Source organism: Ricinus communis, chromosome 5 (assembly GCF_019578655.1).
Source record: "Ricinus communis isolate WT05 ecotype wild-type chromosome 5, ASM1957865v1, whole genome shotgun sequence".
Classification (NCBI taxonomy): Eukaryota; Viridiplantae; Streptophyta; class Magnoliopsida; order Malpighiales; family Euphorbiaceae; genus Ricinus; species Ricinus communis.
This window is the reverse complement of record NC_063260.1, coordinates 12,486,691-12,503,293: the sequence shown is the minus strand read 5'-3', so window position 1 is coordinate 12,503,293 and position 16,603 is coordinate 12,486,691. Positions and strand designations below refer to the sequence as shown.

General features: G+C 34.7%; 3 protein-coding genes and 1 non-coding gene across 8 annotated transcripts; 3 read left to right on the top strand and 1 right to left on the bottom strand.

The window, feature by feature from the left end:
- The first annotated feature begins 187 nt into the window (after nt 1-187).
- LOC8279529 (deSI-like protein At4g17486) lies at nt 188-4,805 on the top strand. 4 transcript variants are annotated; one of them, XM_015719057.3, is made up of 4 exons: nt 188-537; nt 3,036-3,288; nt 3,528-3,815; nt 4,151-4,805. In XM_015719057.3, the coding sequence occupies exons 2-4, from the start codon at nt 3,078-3,080 to the stop codon at nt 4,393-4,395; spliced, it is 744 nt and encodes a 247-aa protein (XP_015574543.1). In that variant the 5' UTR covers nt 188-537; nt 3,036-3,077; the 3' UTR covers nt 4,396-4,805. The 4 variants fall into 4 exon arrangements, with proteins under 4 accessions (XP_015574543.1, XP_015574545.1, XP_015574546.1 ...); XM_015719059.3 differs by lacking the exon at nt 188-537 and adding an exon at nt 549-2,602; XM_015719060.3 differs by lacking the exon at nt 188-537 and adding an exon at nt 549-2,639.
- A 555-nt stretch (nt 4,806-5,360) lies between these two features.
- LOC8279530 (probable NAD(P)H dehydrogenase (quinone) FQR1-like 1) lies at nt 5,361-8,488 on the top strand. 2 transcript variants are annotated; one of them, XM_002519043.4, is made up of 3 exons: nt 5,361-5,515; nt 5,621-6,264; nt 7,923-8,488. In XM_002519043.4, the coding sequence occupies exons 2-3, from the start codon at nt 5,723-5,725 to the stop codon at nt 8,179-8,181; spliced, it is 801 nt and encodes a 266-aa protein (XP_002519089.1). In that variant the 5' UTR covers nt 5,361-5,515; nt 5,621-5,722; the 3' UTR covers nt 8,182-8,488. The 2 variants fall into 2 exon arrangements, with proteins under 2 accessions (XP_002519089.1, XP_025013088.1); XM_025157320.2 differs by having other exon boundaries at nt 5,425-6,264.
- Nucleotides 8,489-9,714: 1,226 nt separating this feature from the next.
- On the top strand, nt 9,715-14,445 carry LOC8279531 (dolichyl-diphosphooligosaccharide--protein glycosyltransferase 48 kDa subunit-like). Its single transcript, XM_015719076.2, has 13 exons — nt 9,715-10,227; nt 10,328-10,464; nt 10,537-10,662; nt 10,843-10,896; nt 10,996-11,109; nt 11,375-11,430; nt 11,501-11,542; nt 11,932-12,007; nt 12,377-12,448; nt 12,560-12,685; nt 12,769-12,873; nt 13,470-13,553; nt 14,092-14,445. The coding sequence occupies exons 1-13, from the start codon at nt 9,948-9,950 to the stop codon at nt 14,137-14,139; spliced, it is 1,320 nt and encodes a 439-aa protein (XP_015574562.2). The 5' UTR covers nt 9,715-9,947; the 3' UTR covers nt 14,140-14,445.
- Nucleotides 14,446-15,668: 1,223 nt separating this feature from the next.
- On the bottom strand, nt 15,669-15,811 carry LOC112534836. Its single transcript, XR_003079087.1, has one exon. It is a non-coding gene; the product is annotated as a small nucleolar RNA snoR83 (small nucleolar RNA).
- Between the last annotated feature and the right edge of the window lie 792 nt (nt 15,812-16,603).

The window sequence follows — 16,603 nt, the reverse complement described above, 5'->3', positions numbered from 1 at the left end:
TAATTAGTGATTCAGTTGGATTATCTTCCTAAACAGTCACACTTTGTTTTTTTTTTTTTTTTTGGTATTAACAAAAATCGGAAAAGAAAGTCTGAAAGTGAAGGGAGGGAGGGAACACTGAATAGTGATTGTTAGTCCGATTTTCCAAAAGCAAGTCAGTCAGTCAGTCAACAATCTATTAATCCAATCTTCTCTTTTACCTTTATCAGTAAATATAATAATTAAAAAAATATGATCTGTTCTGTTCTCAATTCTTTAATGATTCTTCTCTTTCCTCATTGGACTTCCGAGAAAGGACAGTAGTTTCTGTGCTCTTCCAGCTTTCATTTTTTGTCAGTTGAAAGGACAGGGGAATAGAAAAGAAACAATGTGTGGGTTTCAGTCATACCCCCACACTCTTCATTCTCAGGAGCAGCTCCTCTATTTGCTTTGAGAAAACACTTCCTTTTTTTTTTTTTTTTTTTGGAAAAGGTGGCATTTTTATGGTGGCACCCCATTCTCGGTTGCAAATGGTTCTTGAATATTTTCTTTAACAAGGTTTGTGGGTGCCTTTGATTTTCAGTTTTCCTTCATGGAGGTTTGCTGTGGTTATGTGATTTTTGTTTATTTTCTAGTTGTTCTTTTTAGGTTTATGTTGTTTCCTGATTTGTTTTGCTTTATTTCTTTTCTTTCAAAATGCCGTTTAAGTTCTTGGTGCTGTTTGTGTTGACTTTATGCTGTAATTGGCCATGGGTGTTCCTTTTAGCTAGGGAAGTTTGTGTCTTTGATTCTCAGTTCTATATAATAGGTTCCCTTTGTGTCTAGCGTATAGCTTTAATTTCATTCTGTTCTTTGTTGGGTTTGAATTATTTTCAACACCTGCATCTCTTGATTTTTTTTCCCATGCATCTCTTGATCTGTCTTGCATTTTTGTGACCATTTTTATTTAGTTATTTGATTGTTTTGTTGAGAACAGTAGTTTATTGCCTTCTACTTGTTGGGTGTTTTATTGCACCTGATCTGCCTCCCTGAAATTCTGAAGGGCCTTAACAGTGTATTCTCTCCCTGACCTCAAAATGCTCTTGTAGCTCTTAAGAAAGGGAACACTTCAAGATTTCTTTTTGTGGGGTCTGGGACATAATTTGCTCGGTCATCAATATTCTCATCTTTGAGTCATTGGTGATTCCAGCAATTAGGATCGAGAAACAACAATTTTGTCACACAGAATGAAGTAACATAAGCACTGGAGTTCCCAGCTCCCTTTTCCCTAGATTCATTTTTTCTCTCTAAGTTTATACACTCGTCAAAACTAGATTACCTATTTAGGAGATGCTATAGGGCATTCTTTTTTAATTGAGATTTATAACATTTAAATCCTTTCCCTCTCTTACTGTGACATTATTTCATGCTGCTCTAATTTATTTGTGAGTTGGCTTACTTGATGAGTTTGCTCACTTATGTGCAAAAGAAGCACAACTTGGAAAGGATCCATTAACAATAAAGAAGTAAATCTAATATAAGTAAAACAAATGCATTTGCAGAACATAGTTGTGGCTTCAATTGGTTATGAAATGAGGGAGAGTTGACTGAAATTGAAATAGATGGTAGTGCGCAACCAAGCTCTACTGATATGGTAAGAAAGAGGGCAAATAATGCAATTTTGATAATATTGCTAGTAGAATGGGAGGGGAAAATATTGTGTTTAAAGTAGTAGTAGGGATAATGGGGCCAACTAGGTCATTCTTGTGGACCATAAGGGCGGGTTAGATTTTTTATCTGGATATGTTAATCTTTTGATAGATGATTATTTATATAAAAACTTCCAAAAAAGTTGTGCTAAAGATGCTTGGTATCTTGCACTTAAGAGATAGAAATGGTCAAAAGAAGTAAAGCTTCAGCAATTCACTACTGCCGTACATGGAAGCACTGTGTGCCACCCACAGTTTGTAATGACTTGGCAATTTGAATTCTATGCATTTTGTCCTTAGCTTGAGGCAGTCATAAGGTCTGGTTGATATGGCGTCCAACAAATCACTACCTGGCATTATAGTGAAAATTGCTTTGCAATATGACAGAAATAAGACATGTACATCTGGTCAGATTTAACTGTTTTAGGATCCTAATAAAATGACCCCACCAGACAAGATAAAGATTGTTTCCCTACCAATGTACAATTTTAAAGTGGAAAGATGCTATCCAATCCAATCAATCACATGCATACAGTCCCATTTCGCCTCTTGATTTCAAATTAGTACACCTCATACTACCTTGCAAAATCCAAATTTTAGCCTTCAGGGAGTTACCTAGTTCATTTTTCTAAGGAGGAAAAAAATGTCAGCAGTAGCATGTCTCAGGTGGTAAACGAGTGGATATGAGTGAAGCATGACTTAGATTTAAATTTGGCATTGTAAAAGATGTTATTTCTTGATCTTTTTATGAAAACTTCTAGTTACTGTCCACACAGGTTACTCAGGGAATAATCTACACTACGGGGAGTTTATTCATAAGGACTAACTTGGTAGATTATTATCTTGTGTCTGATGTTAGTAGGAGAAGTTTTCTGATCAGGCAGACCTGCCTTTTTCAATGTGATTCGTGTGCCAGTGTTCAAGCTACAATCCAGGTTCTATCAACTAATTAGAGGAAAACTGTATGCTTTGGTTAGAAACTGTGCTGATACATAATCTTTACATTTAATTTAATGTTAACGTTTGAAGCATTTGTGAATCACCTCTTTACTGATGTAAGTATCATGTAGTCAGTGATGAGTGTCAGTGTGCTGTTACAGATCTATGAGTTGTGCACTTATACCATATTTATGCCATTTGGCTATGTGAAAACATTGGAATGCTGAGATGTTTTATCTTCTATTTGCATTGAGAAATTGTTTTTCCATTAATGGGTGTGTTCAAAGAGTAAATGGCAGTGAACAGAAATGACAAGGATGTCCAAAATGAACTACATATTTTATATATAGAATCATATTTGTAATTGTACTGTTTTAGGATTCTTAACAAGGTATGAATTGGTTGATATTGTGTTTTGTATATTTGCAGGTCAGAACTAGGTAGACTTACTTCTGCTTTCCCCCTTAAAACATGAAAAGTGGACCAAAACATGGGTGGCATTCTGTTATGCCTCTTCGTTTCAGGGGCAAATCAGCCACTAGCTTTTGCATTTTCCCAAAAGTTAAGTCACAAGGCTATAACCCAGGCAACTCACCTGTCTATCTGAATGTGTACGATTTAACAACCATTAATGGTTATGTCTACTGGGCAGGCTTTGGAATCTTTCATTCTGGGGTGGAAGGTTAGATTTATTATACATTGCTCTTGATCATGAATAGAACTTTTCGTTATGGCAGACTGTTACAAACTGTAATCTTCTAGGATCATTGATCATCTTATGTTCTGCATTGTCGTCAAATCTCAATTGAAACTCATCCCTCTTGAATATGTAAATGCGCAATCTGCCATTGTTGCTATTTCTGTAAATCATGATCTCAGGATGATGCAAGTGCTTTCCTGATTGTCTGTGGATGCTTACAGTTCATGGAGTAGAATATGCCTTTGGAGCCCATGACTATCCATCAACTGGTGTCTTTGAGGTTGAACCTCGACAGTGTCCTGGTTTCAAGTTTAGGAAATCAATATTCATGGGGACTACATGCTTAGATCCATTCCAGATTAGAGAGTTCATGGAACGACAATCTGCAAATTATAATGGTGATACCTATCATTTGATTGTTAAGAATTGCAACCATTTCTCTGAGGATATATGCTACAAGCTGACTGGGAACTCAGTACCAAAGTGGGTAAATCGACTTGCAAGAATAGGTATTTGACAGTACTTCCCTTAACAGTATATAGTTATTTTGAGTATAAATTCTTTAGTTCAATATACTGTATGCACATGAGCTTCAACTACTTCACATCTGAATTATCAAAAAAATGTAAAAGATTATGGTCAAGTTTCGTAGATTTTGCCTATCCTTCTTCTTATTCTACTCCTGAACATTGACTGAAGATATGTTACTTCTTTCCCTTGATGGCTTCAAATAGAAGTTCTATTATACTCATTGTAGGGCTACATTTCCATCTTTATCTTCTCCATTTGAAAGTTACTGTATTGGTAACTGCACTAATTTTAAACTCATACCATCTTCCTTTAGGTTATCTATGCAATTGCATACTTCCAGAGACCCTTAAGGCTACCACTGTAGGACATGATCCTAATTTCCAAGAATCTGATAATGAAAAGAAGAGACTAAGAAGTGGCTTCAGCTGCTGGTCATCAATCTCAATGCCTCAGAGGGAAGTATCTTTGTCTTCATTGTTTCTACACTCTCACTATAAAGGATGCCTGCCACCATGGGAGTTAAAGAGATCTATAAAACGCTCATTGAAGGAAGGGTAATAAGGCATCATTAATGTGTCCTTTCACTTAATTGGAAGATTTTCAGTTGCCTGTCTTGCAATTTTCAGCAGTTGGGAAACATCAACAATTTTCTATCATCTGCAATCCTATTGGAAAGTAAAAATTTGTACAAGTTTCTTCTTCTGCAATGTCAAGCACCAGGGGTTTCACACTTCTCATTGTGCTTCCGCTAAGCTGCATCGTTGGCAATTGCTTGCTGTTATTGTGGAATTGAATTCTGATGTGCATTCATATTTTCCGTAGCTGGAGGAGAACCAATATAGATTATTCTATTTTTCTATTCGAAGTGGCCTAAGCTTTTAACATTGCTGTGCTCTGACTACATTTTGTAGAAATGCCATTTCTTTGGCTCAAAAAAGTACCTTCTTTCTTGCCTTGATTTGCATTTATATTTGTTGCTTATTCTTAAAATCTACTCTCAGTATCTTAGCAAAGCAAGCCAATTCAGTTGCATTATGTAACAATTGCTCAAGAAAAATGAAAGAAAAATATACTGATGTTTGGTCGATCTTTGTGGCCTTTATTCAGTCGTACAGTTTTGTTGTTTGAGCTTGATATATTTCTTTTGTTGATAACCAAAAGAAGAAAGTTATTGAACTTCTTCATACTTCAAAACGTAGGCCCCTAACAGAAAACAAGAAGAAATCAAGAGGGTCAAAAAAACTTCGCCTTCAGATAGATCCTTTAATCTTAATTGATAAAAAAAGCTGTTGATTTTGTCACCAGTTACTTCTGAAGTAAAGATGAAAATCATCAAGCAATTTGATCAATTTGTGCCTCTTGGTTTTAGAACTGATAGATGAGAAATGAAAAGATAAAAGTTGCAAGTTCGGCCAAAATTAACCATGTAATAGTTACCTTTAAATGATTACAACTCCATGCACGCACAAACACGCAGAGATTATCAAAATTAAACTAGCAGTTACATGTACTTCTATACTTTTTTTTTTTTGAGCAATAACTACTTGCAATTTCATGATCTCTAAACCCGCTCTTTATTATCTACAAAACGGCAACGTTTAAGAAAGAGCAGTATTTTAGAGACAAAATGCCAGCAAGAACAGCTAAGAAGAATAAAGTCAACAGCCTCAAAGCTCAGGTGCCTAATTTTTGATTTTCCATGTCTGTCTGTTCCTCCTACTTCTTGTCATTTCCAAGTTGTTTGACTGATATTGAACTCAACATCTTTTGTCCATTCTTGCAGTTGCAACAATTCTTTATTAGTTTTACAGTTCGAAAGCTTATAGAAACCCAGAATTCTTGTCCAAGATTCTGACTTTTAGAAAGCCCATATATAATACTTGATATGGGTAAGGGTGGTGGATGTGTACCTAGCAAGAAAAAGTTTCCAGTGTCTGATCAAGATCCTCCACTACCAGAAAGAAGCCCTCCTATTCTTGCTCAAAACCAAACCCAAATCACCAATACAGCAATCCCTTCTCAAAATAGCACCAGCCAAACACTTAGTAAGCTTAAAATTTTTATCATATTTTATTCAATGTATGGCCATGTGGAGTTATTGGCAAGAAGAATGAAAAAAGGTGTGGATTCTATTGATGGAGTTGAAGGAGTTTTGTACAGAGTACCAGAGACATTGCCATGGGAGATTTTGGAGCAAATGAAGGTGCCCCCTAAAGGAAGTGAAGTCCCGTTTATATCAGTTAATGAGTTGGTCAATGCTGATGGATTCTTGTTTGGATTCCCAACAAGGTTTGGATCTATGGCAGCTCAGATGAAGGCATTTTTTGACTCCACTGCTGAATTGTGGCTGGAGCAGAAGCTAGCAGGAGTTCCTGCTGGGTTCTTTGTTAGTACTGGCACGCAGGGGGGCGGACAAGAGACCACAGTGTAAGTATAGGAGTACTAATTTCTTATGTTGTTGGCCGTTTGCTAGATATATTGGTTTTTATATTTTCTGTTGATGATTTCTTTTGGTTGAATTGGATGTAGATAGTTACTTAACTGAGATATTTTCTTTTCTCGATGAACCAAATTATTTGATTTTGTTTAGGATTTGAAAAGATTACATCCTCTCCATGCCCTATATTGGATTATAATGGGAGAAAATAGAAAATGTAAATGAGTGTGGACATTATTGTCAAGTGAAAAAAAAATGTGTGTGAGCATTTGTTTATATTGAAGTAAATGTTAAGAGAAATGGCATATGTTCTAAAGATTGGAAAGACACTTTAGCATATTAGACATGAATCTTTATGTCTAACAAAAACAAAGTGGATTAATCTTTAAAATTGCTACAAATGACCTATGGGTATGTGAGAGTAGAATGAAGTAATATATTTATGTTCTCCGGATAATAGATTGGTAGAAGTATTATTTGCTTAGTGTCCCAAAGAAAAAGTTCAATTCCCTGTGGGTATTATTAAGCAAATAGAAAGTATATTCACTTTTTAATTTCTAGAAGTGACGTATATCATTTTGAAGTAGGAAGTATATGTTTTCACCAACTGCTTTGCAAAAAAAATATCATTCTAGTATCAGGTGCAAATCTCACCTTTTTCGTATGAGAATTGAGCAGTTTTGATGATAGTGTCTGGGTTTTACGCCCTGATTTGGTTTATGATTCCTGATAAAATTCTTATTTGGTGAATAGATAAATGTTATGGCATTATTTAGCTTTTTTTTTTTTTTTGTTTTTCAAAGTTATCATTTTCTCAAAATGATTTCCATCAACAACAAAGGGGATCCTCATCATGGAAAAGTAGCCTTTGACTGACTGTTAGCTTCTTGCTAAGCATAGTAGTGATCAAATGACATGAAGATGTGCCGTGAAACTTTTTACCATTAGGATTCCTTGAATTTTATCGGGTCAGGGCACAAGAATGGATGCCTAAGCTGCTTCTATCTGAAAGCATACTGAGAAGCCAAATAATGGTTTATGCTGTGATTTTTTGCTGGATTAATCATGTCACTAGTATTGCTTTCTAGCATGCTGGTCCTTTTTTTTCCATTGAAGATATTACTTTCAAACTATAATGCTATTATACTATTTTAGTACCTAGGCCTGCTACTTAATGGACCCGAAGAAAATCGTTGCTTATTGTTGTTTATTTTCTTTTGGAGCATCCAAGTAAGCTGTGTCGCCATTTGCATTCGCATTTCTCTTACTTTTCTTTTTTTATCTAGTAATTTAGAGTAATCTAAAGATGAATTTTAATGCAACTGCATACCCAAGGTTCGAGCTCGAGACTTTTTAGTTAATCTAGAAAAATTCTTACCATCTCATCTACACGCTCTTGATAATGTCTCTTACTTCATTTGTCAGTCTTTTCCATCTTTGCTTGTCAGGAATTTTCGAAAATTCTGAGTTTGAAAACCATAACATACTGATAGATATCTAATTTCACATTTCTTGTTTATACTGTTAATACCATTGAAAAAGTTGAAGGAAAAGTAAATGATGTCAGCTTATTCGAGTGTAACTTCTTCCTTTCGCTCTACAGCATTGACAAATTGCATTTGATTGACTTATTTTGTTTGTATTGCAGCTGGACAGCAATTACTCAGTTAGCTCACCATGGGATGCTCTATGTTCCCGTTGGCTATACCTTTGGAGCTGGAATGTTTAGAATGGATTCCATTAGGGGAGGGTCTCCTTATGGTGCCGGAGTCTTTTGTGGAGATGGCTCAAGACAGCCAACTGAGACAGAGTTGGCTCTTGCTGAGCATCAGGGAAAATACATGGCCACAGTAGTCAAGAGATTTGCTAAACCTTTATCGCTTGTACTGGGTAACACCCATACCTAATGCTAATAAAGCCAGCATTAACTTGTATATGTACCATGTCTCTGTGCTTTTTGTGCATGTTTTCTCTTTTGTGTCAATAGAGGCCACGTCTTAGTATAGCTAACCGAGGAGCTTATGATTTTGTAGTTTAATATGTTTGTACTTAAAATTTTTATCACTTGTTGGCTTCTTGCTCCTTATTGCTTCCCAATTTGTATATGGTTTGAAACTGTCATTTGTTGTATCTGTTTCATTTTCATGTAAATCATTTGATGTAATGCCATATTGATCAATAAATAATGTGCGGTTCTGTTTTTCTTTTCCAAAATATTTCTTCTATTTCCTGTACTTGATGGATTTCTTGCTTAACCATACCCAAATATGCTTTTCTATTTTAAAATTTGCCGCATTCCTAGGCCCTGTACAAGTATGATTATATATGCAAATGCAAACACAATACAAGAAAACGAATATCTAAGAGCACTAAATCTATCCGATGATTGTCTGTATCTCCTTTCACTAAATCTGGAAGATTACCAGTTACCCACTTTGCAGTTTCTGCAGTTAGGAGATATCAACAATTTCCTGTCATCTATGATCCTACTGGAAAGTAAATTTACAAGTTTGTTCTTTTCGAAACATCAGCAGCAGCAGGGGCTTCATACTTCTCTTTTTGCTTGCAGTAAATTTACCATTCATAATTACGTAATTGGAGAAGAACCGATGCAGCTATTTTGTTTCTGTTTGAAATCCCCCATTGGCGTGCACTGACTACACTAGAAATGCCATTTCTTTGGCTCTAAAATCTCTTCCATGTTGCGTTTATTCAGTATGTGTTTGCTTATATGATTATAGCAGAGAACAATCAGCCAACACAATTGCATCCTGTAACAATTGCTCGTGAAAAACGAAACTTATTCATACTCTGAAGATAAATAATGACTTTACACTTGAAATTCACTTGCAGTTGCATAAGTTGATCGACTTCTATCTGAAACCTGCTGTTTACTAATTTCGTAAACTATCAACAGCGCTCTTTATGGATGCACGATATAGGAAGATCGACATTACAAGAAGAATACTACTGTATGGACAGAATGCCAGCATGCACAGCTAAGAAGAAAAGTGAAGTCAACAGCCTCAAGTACACAGGTTTATGTTTGATTCTTGATATCCATTTCTATGTAATACTTCTTGGTTGGGCTAATTATTGCCATTTACGTTGTTTATGCTAGAGGATGTCAGAATTCAATGCTGTTGCAAACATTCTTCGGTTACTCTCACAGTTGAAACTTTTCTGCAGAATACAGAGACCAAACTATTCATGCTCAAAATTCCATAATTTATTGAAGAGTCATAGTATAGAAGGTAAAAACTTTTTTTGATTTTTCATGTGGGAAAGAGCGGTGGTTGTGTACCTGGCAAGAAAAGGCTAGATTTTATACGGGTAAAGTCCTTTTTTTTCTTTTTCCATAGTGGTGTATTCCAGCTTGGCCATATTAATCATCCCGACCCTCCTGAAATAGACTGGAAACCTCAAAAGGAGATGGCGGGAAATGCCGCCCCGGGTTCAAGTTGTACGTCTCATTGGCATATGGGGTAAAATCTTTGTTATTGCTACCCAGACCAACGACACGTCGTAGCTGAATAGACGACACCCGGGCACGTCCTCACGCCCGACGCGCCCTCAAACAGAGTAGAAATATTAATAGAACCCCGCAAGATTTCTCACTCCACAGTGGCACTCTCTAAAACCCCAAATCTTAATTAAAAGAAAAGAACAAAAAATGAAAATGTCAAAAAATGTCATAATCTTCTTGATTTCAATACTTCAGTTTCTTCCTTTTCACTGCAATTCCTTCAATCCAGAATCTCCAAAAGATGGACGTGTCCTCGTTATATTAGACGATTTTGCAATCAAATCATCACACTCTCTATACTTCAATTCCCTAAAATCTCGGGGCTTCAATCTCGAGTTCAAGCTCGCTGACGATCCTAAGATCGCACTCCAGCGTTACGGCCAGTATTACTACGATGCTTTAATTCTCTTTTGCCCATACGCAGAACGTCAGTTTCTCATTTATCATTTTTTTTTTCAATTTTATTAATATAGACAATGGCAATTACTTATTACTTTATTGTTGTGTTTCTTTTTCCTTTTACTTAGGGTTTGGTGGATCGATTGATCAAGGTGCTATTTTGAGTTTTGTTGATTCTGGTCGTGATCTGATAATTGCTGCTGATATTAATGCTTCTGATTTAATTCGTGATGTTGCCACCGAAACTGGCGTTGATTTCGATGAGGTTTGTTTTACCTCTCTTTTACTTTTAATGTTATTAAATTTTAGGTCTAATAATTTTTTTTTTTTTATTTAGGATCCTTTGGCAATGGTTATTGATCACACTAGCTATGCTGTTTTGGAGACGGAAGGAGATCATACATTAATTGCTAGTGATGATTTTATTGACTCTGATGTTATATTGGGCAGCAACAAAATTGAAGTAAGTAAATTATTACTAGTCTAAATAATCTGCACGTTGCTAGAACCTTCTTGTTTAAGTATTTCGATTACAATCAGTTTTTGTTAATGTTCGTGTGCAATTCAGAGTTAATTGCAATTTCAGTAGTTAGAGAGTTTTATGATGTGATTTCTGATTGATTCTCTTATGAACTTGTTACAGGCTCCCGTGCTTTTCCAGGGGATTGGTCATACATTAAATCCTTCCAATAGCTTGGTAAGATATGCCTTCATTTGTTCAGTTGTGGCAGCATCTGTAACTTAAGCGATGTTATTTCAACTTCACGTTTTGATCTATATATCCCCATTTTTTCAGGTGTTAAAAGTTCTCTCCGCTTCTCCTTCATCCTATTCGGCTAATCCAAAGACCAAGTTGTCGAGTCCTCCATCACTTACTGGATCTGCTATCTCTTTAGTGTCAATTGTGCAGGTATAACTTCTTACTCTTCCCTTCTCCATAAGTTGTATTAGCAACTTGCACAGTAAGTTTATGGTTTTTGTGTTGTATACTTTGTTGAAGTATCTCCCAACTACTGTTAAGAATATTTGAATGTATACGAGGTTTGAAATATTTTTGGTGTAAATAAATTGTGATGAAACAACAGTTTTTCTTGCTTTGGTACCTTCACTATGATGAGCCTTTTTGTGTGTGCTGTTTTAAAGTATGAATGAGGCTAAATGTTCTTTTATTGCAGGCAAGAAATAATGCCCGAGTTCTGGTAGCTGGTTCATTAAGCATGTTCAGCAATCGGTATGTAGTCGTTGCTTTTTGTACTCCTTAATTAGTGCTGAATTTGCTGAAAATTTGGGGTCATTTCCAGATTCCTTAGAAGTTGGGTACAGAAGGCAGGGAGCTCAACGAGGTGAGTGAAGCTCATTTATCTTTGTCATTGTTTAAATATGTGACAGGTTGTTTTTTAATCTAAAACTTAATTTTACCCTCAATATAGAAAACATGAATTTCTTAACTATCTTTTTATGCTATAATTGCTCAATCACACTTCTACTATACGTCACTTGAAATCTAAGGCTCTCTGGTCTAACATCAGCCCAAGGATGTTATAGTACCCTTCCTTGTTTCCTTTTCAGTATTTCTGCACCAACATTTCTAGCAATATAGACTTGAATAAGTATAATCATTACCATTGTTGAATCTCTCGGATACTACTGATGCTTGTTCCACTCCAACAAAAGTCTGAATTAGACAGTTTTTTTCTTTCCTAATTTGTGTTCTTTTCTTTAACTATGACAGACATGAGAGATCTGGTAATGAGCAGTTTTTGACTGAGCTCAGCAAATGGGTTTTCCATGAAAGAGGCCATCTTAAGGTAAGGCATAGTTTTCAGCTCTTTTTTTTATCATTTCTTTATATTTTTTAATATCATTATGTCCAGATGTTGTGTAAGAAGTAAGCATTGCTGTTCACTAACTCATTAGTTGTCATCTGTACTGCTGAGCCTCAGGTACTACTGTTGGATATGTATCCATGTCTGATGATACATTTGATGCTTTCACAATTTTTCCTTAGATTTGGAGAATCATGCTCATTCAGTTATATCTGATACATTGTTCAATTGTCTCTGACCTTTGGGTATTAGGGTAAATTGAGGAGTCAGAGCAAAAAGCCTTGATGTGTTGAATGCTTACATTTTGGGCATCCATGTGACACCAATGTTGAGATGTTTTATGATTTACAGGCTGAAAATGTTAGATACAAAAAAGTTGGGGAAGGAGATGAACCAGCAATGTACAGAATCAATGATGATTTGGTAATATCTTGTTTTTTTTTCCTCATTGCACTTAATTCTTGTTTTCTCATATATTCTGACCGCATGACGGGAAAATGATTAACTGGAAAGTGTTTTGACTTTGCGGTACAGGAATACTCAGTGGAAATTTATGAGTGGTCAGGAACAAACTGGCAACCTTATGTAGCAGATGACGTTCAATTACAGTTTTACATGATGAGCCCCTATGTTTTGAAAAACTTATCAACTGACAAGAAGGTACTTTACTTGATTATTGGACTCATGAGTACGTGACTTTGCTATGATCTGTTATTAAAGTCTTAATTTATTTGATCTTGCAGGGTCTCTATTATACTGCTTTCAAGGTTCCAGATGTCTATGGGGTTTTCCAGTTCAAGATAGACTATCAAAGACTTGGATACACAAGCTTATCCTTGTCAAAGCAGGTATATGCTTGCTCATTCATCACGAATAATGTGTTCAACCTACCTTCTTTTTTTTAATTTCATTGCTAATGTCAATACATGCCAGTTTTTGATGATGATGAATTTTTCAGCACAAAAGAATCTAATTGCAATTTACCACTTCATAGACTCTGTTGTGAATTGTGTCGAAATTAATCACTGATTTTGAAGTAAAGCATCAGGTACAATACTGGGATTCAGATCCTTGGATTACTGAGAACCAACAAACTAAACTAAAGAAGCCCCTCTGCTTTTATTGTGGCCTTTCTTAATAGTCTCTATTGCTGATTTAGTCATTCAAATATCTTCAAGTCTCTTATATCTTTGCAGTACTGTTCATTTTTTGTGTGCATGTGGTTGGGTTTTGGACATCTTGTAATGATAATTATTGATGTTAACATTTAACTTGTGTAACTTTATGTTTTCAAACACTAAATTAAAATAAGTTAATAAAAAGATACTTGCATTTTAAATTAAATGATTTTAACAATAATTATGTTCATTGTGATGCATCAGATGGGTGTTATGTTTTTTGTAATATAGCTGCTAATGTTGAGATTTTATAAAATGACTAGCAGATTCCAGTCCGTCCCTATAGGCACAATGAGTATGAAAGATTCATTCCTGCTGCTTATCCTTACTATGGTGCAGCATTTTCTATGGTATGTTTCACTGCCTCTCAATTCCTGATCCAAAAATTCATGAGCTCTATGGAAAGCCATGGGTATTTTGTATACCAGTGGTTTGTTAGACTCCTTGAGATCTTCTGTCAATATCTCGAAACTCAAAACTAAAAATGCTAGAATTAGTCTTTAGAATTTCAGATTTTGTTCGACTCATAGTGGCCCTAGACCTGTTTTGACCTGAAATTTTCAGGCTGGAAATGGAGTAATTTTTATGCTTATTAGTTTTGCAAAGCTTGATATCCATTCAAAGCTTATATTAGATTTGCTCATTTGTGAAATCAGCAACTGCATCCATGCAAAAGATATGACTATTTCCTAGGGAAACATTTTTGTTCAGAATACTATTTTTAGATTTATAATTATATGTTGAATCTATCTCTTCAGTTAGCGAAATTACTGGTTTCTTTATTTCTTTTGAGTGTCAGCTTTAGCTTAGAAAACTATTTCAGGTTTATGATTTTATTTTTGTGGTATTTTGATGTGTTCTCCCATTTCTGTGGTTCCTGGTGGGCAGATGGCTGGTTTCTTCGTTTTCACTGTAGTCCACCTCTACAACAAGTAGCTGGAACATTCTTGATGGACCAGACGAACTTCTGCGGGCCCTCCCTCAATCCTGCATCCTCCTCAAACCCTTACTCTTCACCTCCAGCTTGAAGAAATGGATGTTACAGAAAAAAGAAGAAGAAAAGAAATGGAAGAAGAGAAGGGAAGGACATGAACATTGTGAATGTGAGGAATTTTGATTTAGCAAAGCCTTATAGGATGCTAATGATGACGCGCTGATTTTTTTTCTTTCCCTGAACAATGAATGCATTTAATGGCCCTCTCGCTCTCCAAGGAAAATTATAATAATATCTAATTTCTGAGATATTGTTTGGTACGTATTCAAGTCTCTTTTCAAAATCAAATTTGTCATTTGCTTTTATAAAATCGACGGGAAAATGTCATTACGGCCAATAAAGAATTAAATTATTAAATTGTCAAAATTAAAAGAAATAATTATATTTTTAGTGTCTCCAAACTTAAAAGGGAGAATTAAGTGTTGCAATTTGTATAAAAATAATAATAAGAGATAACTGAGTGATAATTTGTATAAAAATAATAGAATGATGTTTAACAAAGTGTTGTTTTTTCATTTTTTTTTTAAATTTTTATATAAAAATTATTGAATATAAGAGAGTAAAAATTGTTAAACATTAAAAATTAAAATAAATTTATTAGTGATACAGTCTTAAAATAAATTTTATTTTATTTAACTCTTTTTTTTCTAGTCTCTATTAGTAGTCAATTTAATAATTCTAAACTCTTTTTTAATCTCTATTAATTTTTAATTTAATAGTTTTAATTCTTAATTTTTAATTTATAAATCTTAATATTTATTGTGCTAAAATAACTTAATAAAAACACATCTATATAATTTGGATAAATTTATTATTTTATTATTTTTACAATATATTTATTATTTTTATCTAATTTAACATAAAAATTAATATCGATATTTATACCATATGATAATGCTAAAAAATGCTATTTTATTAGTAACACAGTTAATTGATAATTTTAAAATTAAAGTTCAGAAGAGCTCATCTCATAGATGCAAATAGGTTATACGTTTGTAGCCATTACCAATTGTTTTCCTGGCGCTTTTGTATTAACTCAGCGCAAATAAACTATCAAAAAACACTTTAAAACAATTAAAACAAATTCCTAGTTAGAGCAAAACGCAGTTTTCAGAGGATTCAGGGAATTGCAGAGAAATGAGTTTCCAATCAACTCTGATTTGAAGTCCGATCATGTTCCGTCAAAATAAAAATATTGGTTCAATTTGCCCAAAGATTTTCTTTTTATTTTCTAAATCAAAGATCAGTAAAATATGTTCATAAAGTAAATAAACAATCACAACAACAACAACAACAAAAAGACTCTTGGATTGGATGGTTGCAGAAGTTGCAAAACATTTGAAATCCATAGCCAAGAGTATTGAATATCAAATTTAGGTGGAAAAACAAAATGACAGGGAGAGTATCGCTTCGAATAAAGATAGCATGTAAATGCTAGTAAAAACAAAAAAGAGAGAGTTTTGAAGCAATGTTATGTATGGCGAAGTTACTAACAAATGCCTTTCAAAGCAATCTCAAACAGAAAAGAAAAAGGCATTATCAGCGAAACTTCCAGCATTATTATCGGCCTCCCATGAATCAGAAAAGCACTTAAATACTCAGCTTATCTGGGATTATGAAGACCATTAACCACCATAAAATAATGAAAACCTTTACTTCAACAAACCCCACATATCGGAACTGCATCTTAACTCATTTTTCTTCGCTTCTCTGGCTGCTTACTTCTCTGCCTGCTTGCTTCTATTTATAGTTAGGGTACAGCTGCTCTCCGTATTCGATCTCCTTTTTTTTTAAAGAAAACAAGTTTAGGGCCCCGATTCTTCAGTTTTATGACAAATGGGTTGAAGTACTGACCCAGCCCAACTCAAACCCTAACCAGACTGGACTAATGATGACACGATATTATCGTCGCGCCATTGCCAGACAAGAATGAGCTATGAGATTAAGAGCCTTTTTTTCTTTTTTTTACCAATGCATAAAGTTTCATGCTCGCTTCTGATGAAACTGAATTGTAACTAAGGGTAATGAAAAAGTTACTTTTAGTTAAGAAATGCTACTTGTAAAGTTATAGGTCTAAAATTTTATAGCTAAGAATTTTACGCTCTCCCAAATGATGGCACAGTAAATTTTACTTATTGTGCCATCCTTATTAAAATATTATTAGAGACCCCACTCTTTGGTTCAGTTGATAATACAACTGGTTAAGGCTGAGCAGTGATCGGTCTGATTCGATTATCTATAAATCACCAGTACCATACAAAATTCTGATTCTTTTAAAGTTGAAGGTATACCATACCATATTGTACCAATTTTTACGGTTAAATACAGTTCGGTTCGGTGCTATTTTCAGTTCTAAAAAATTTTAAAAACACAATTTTAATCTTATCTTTAATCAAATATATTTAG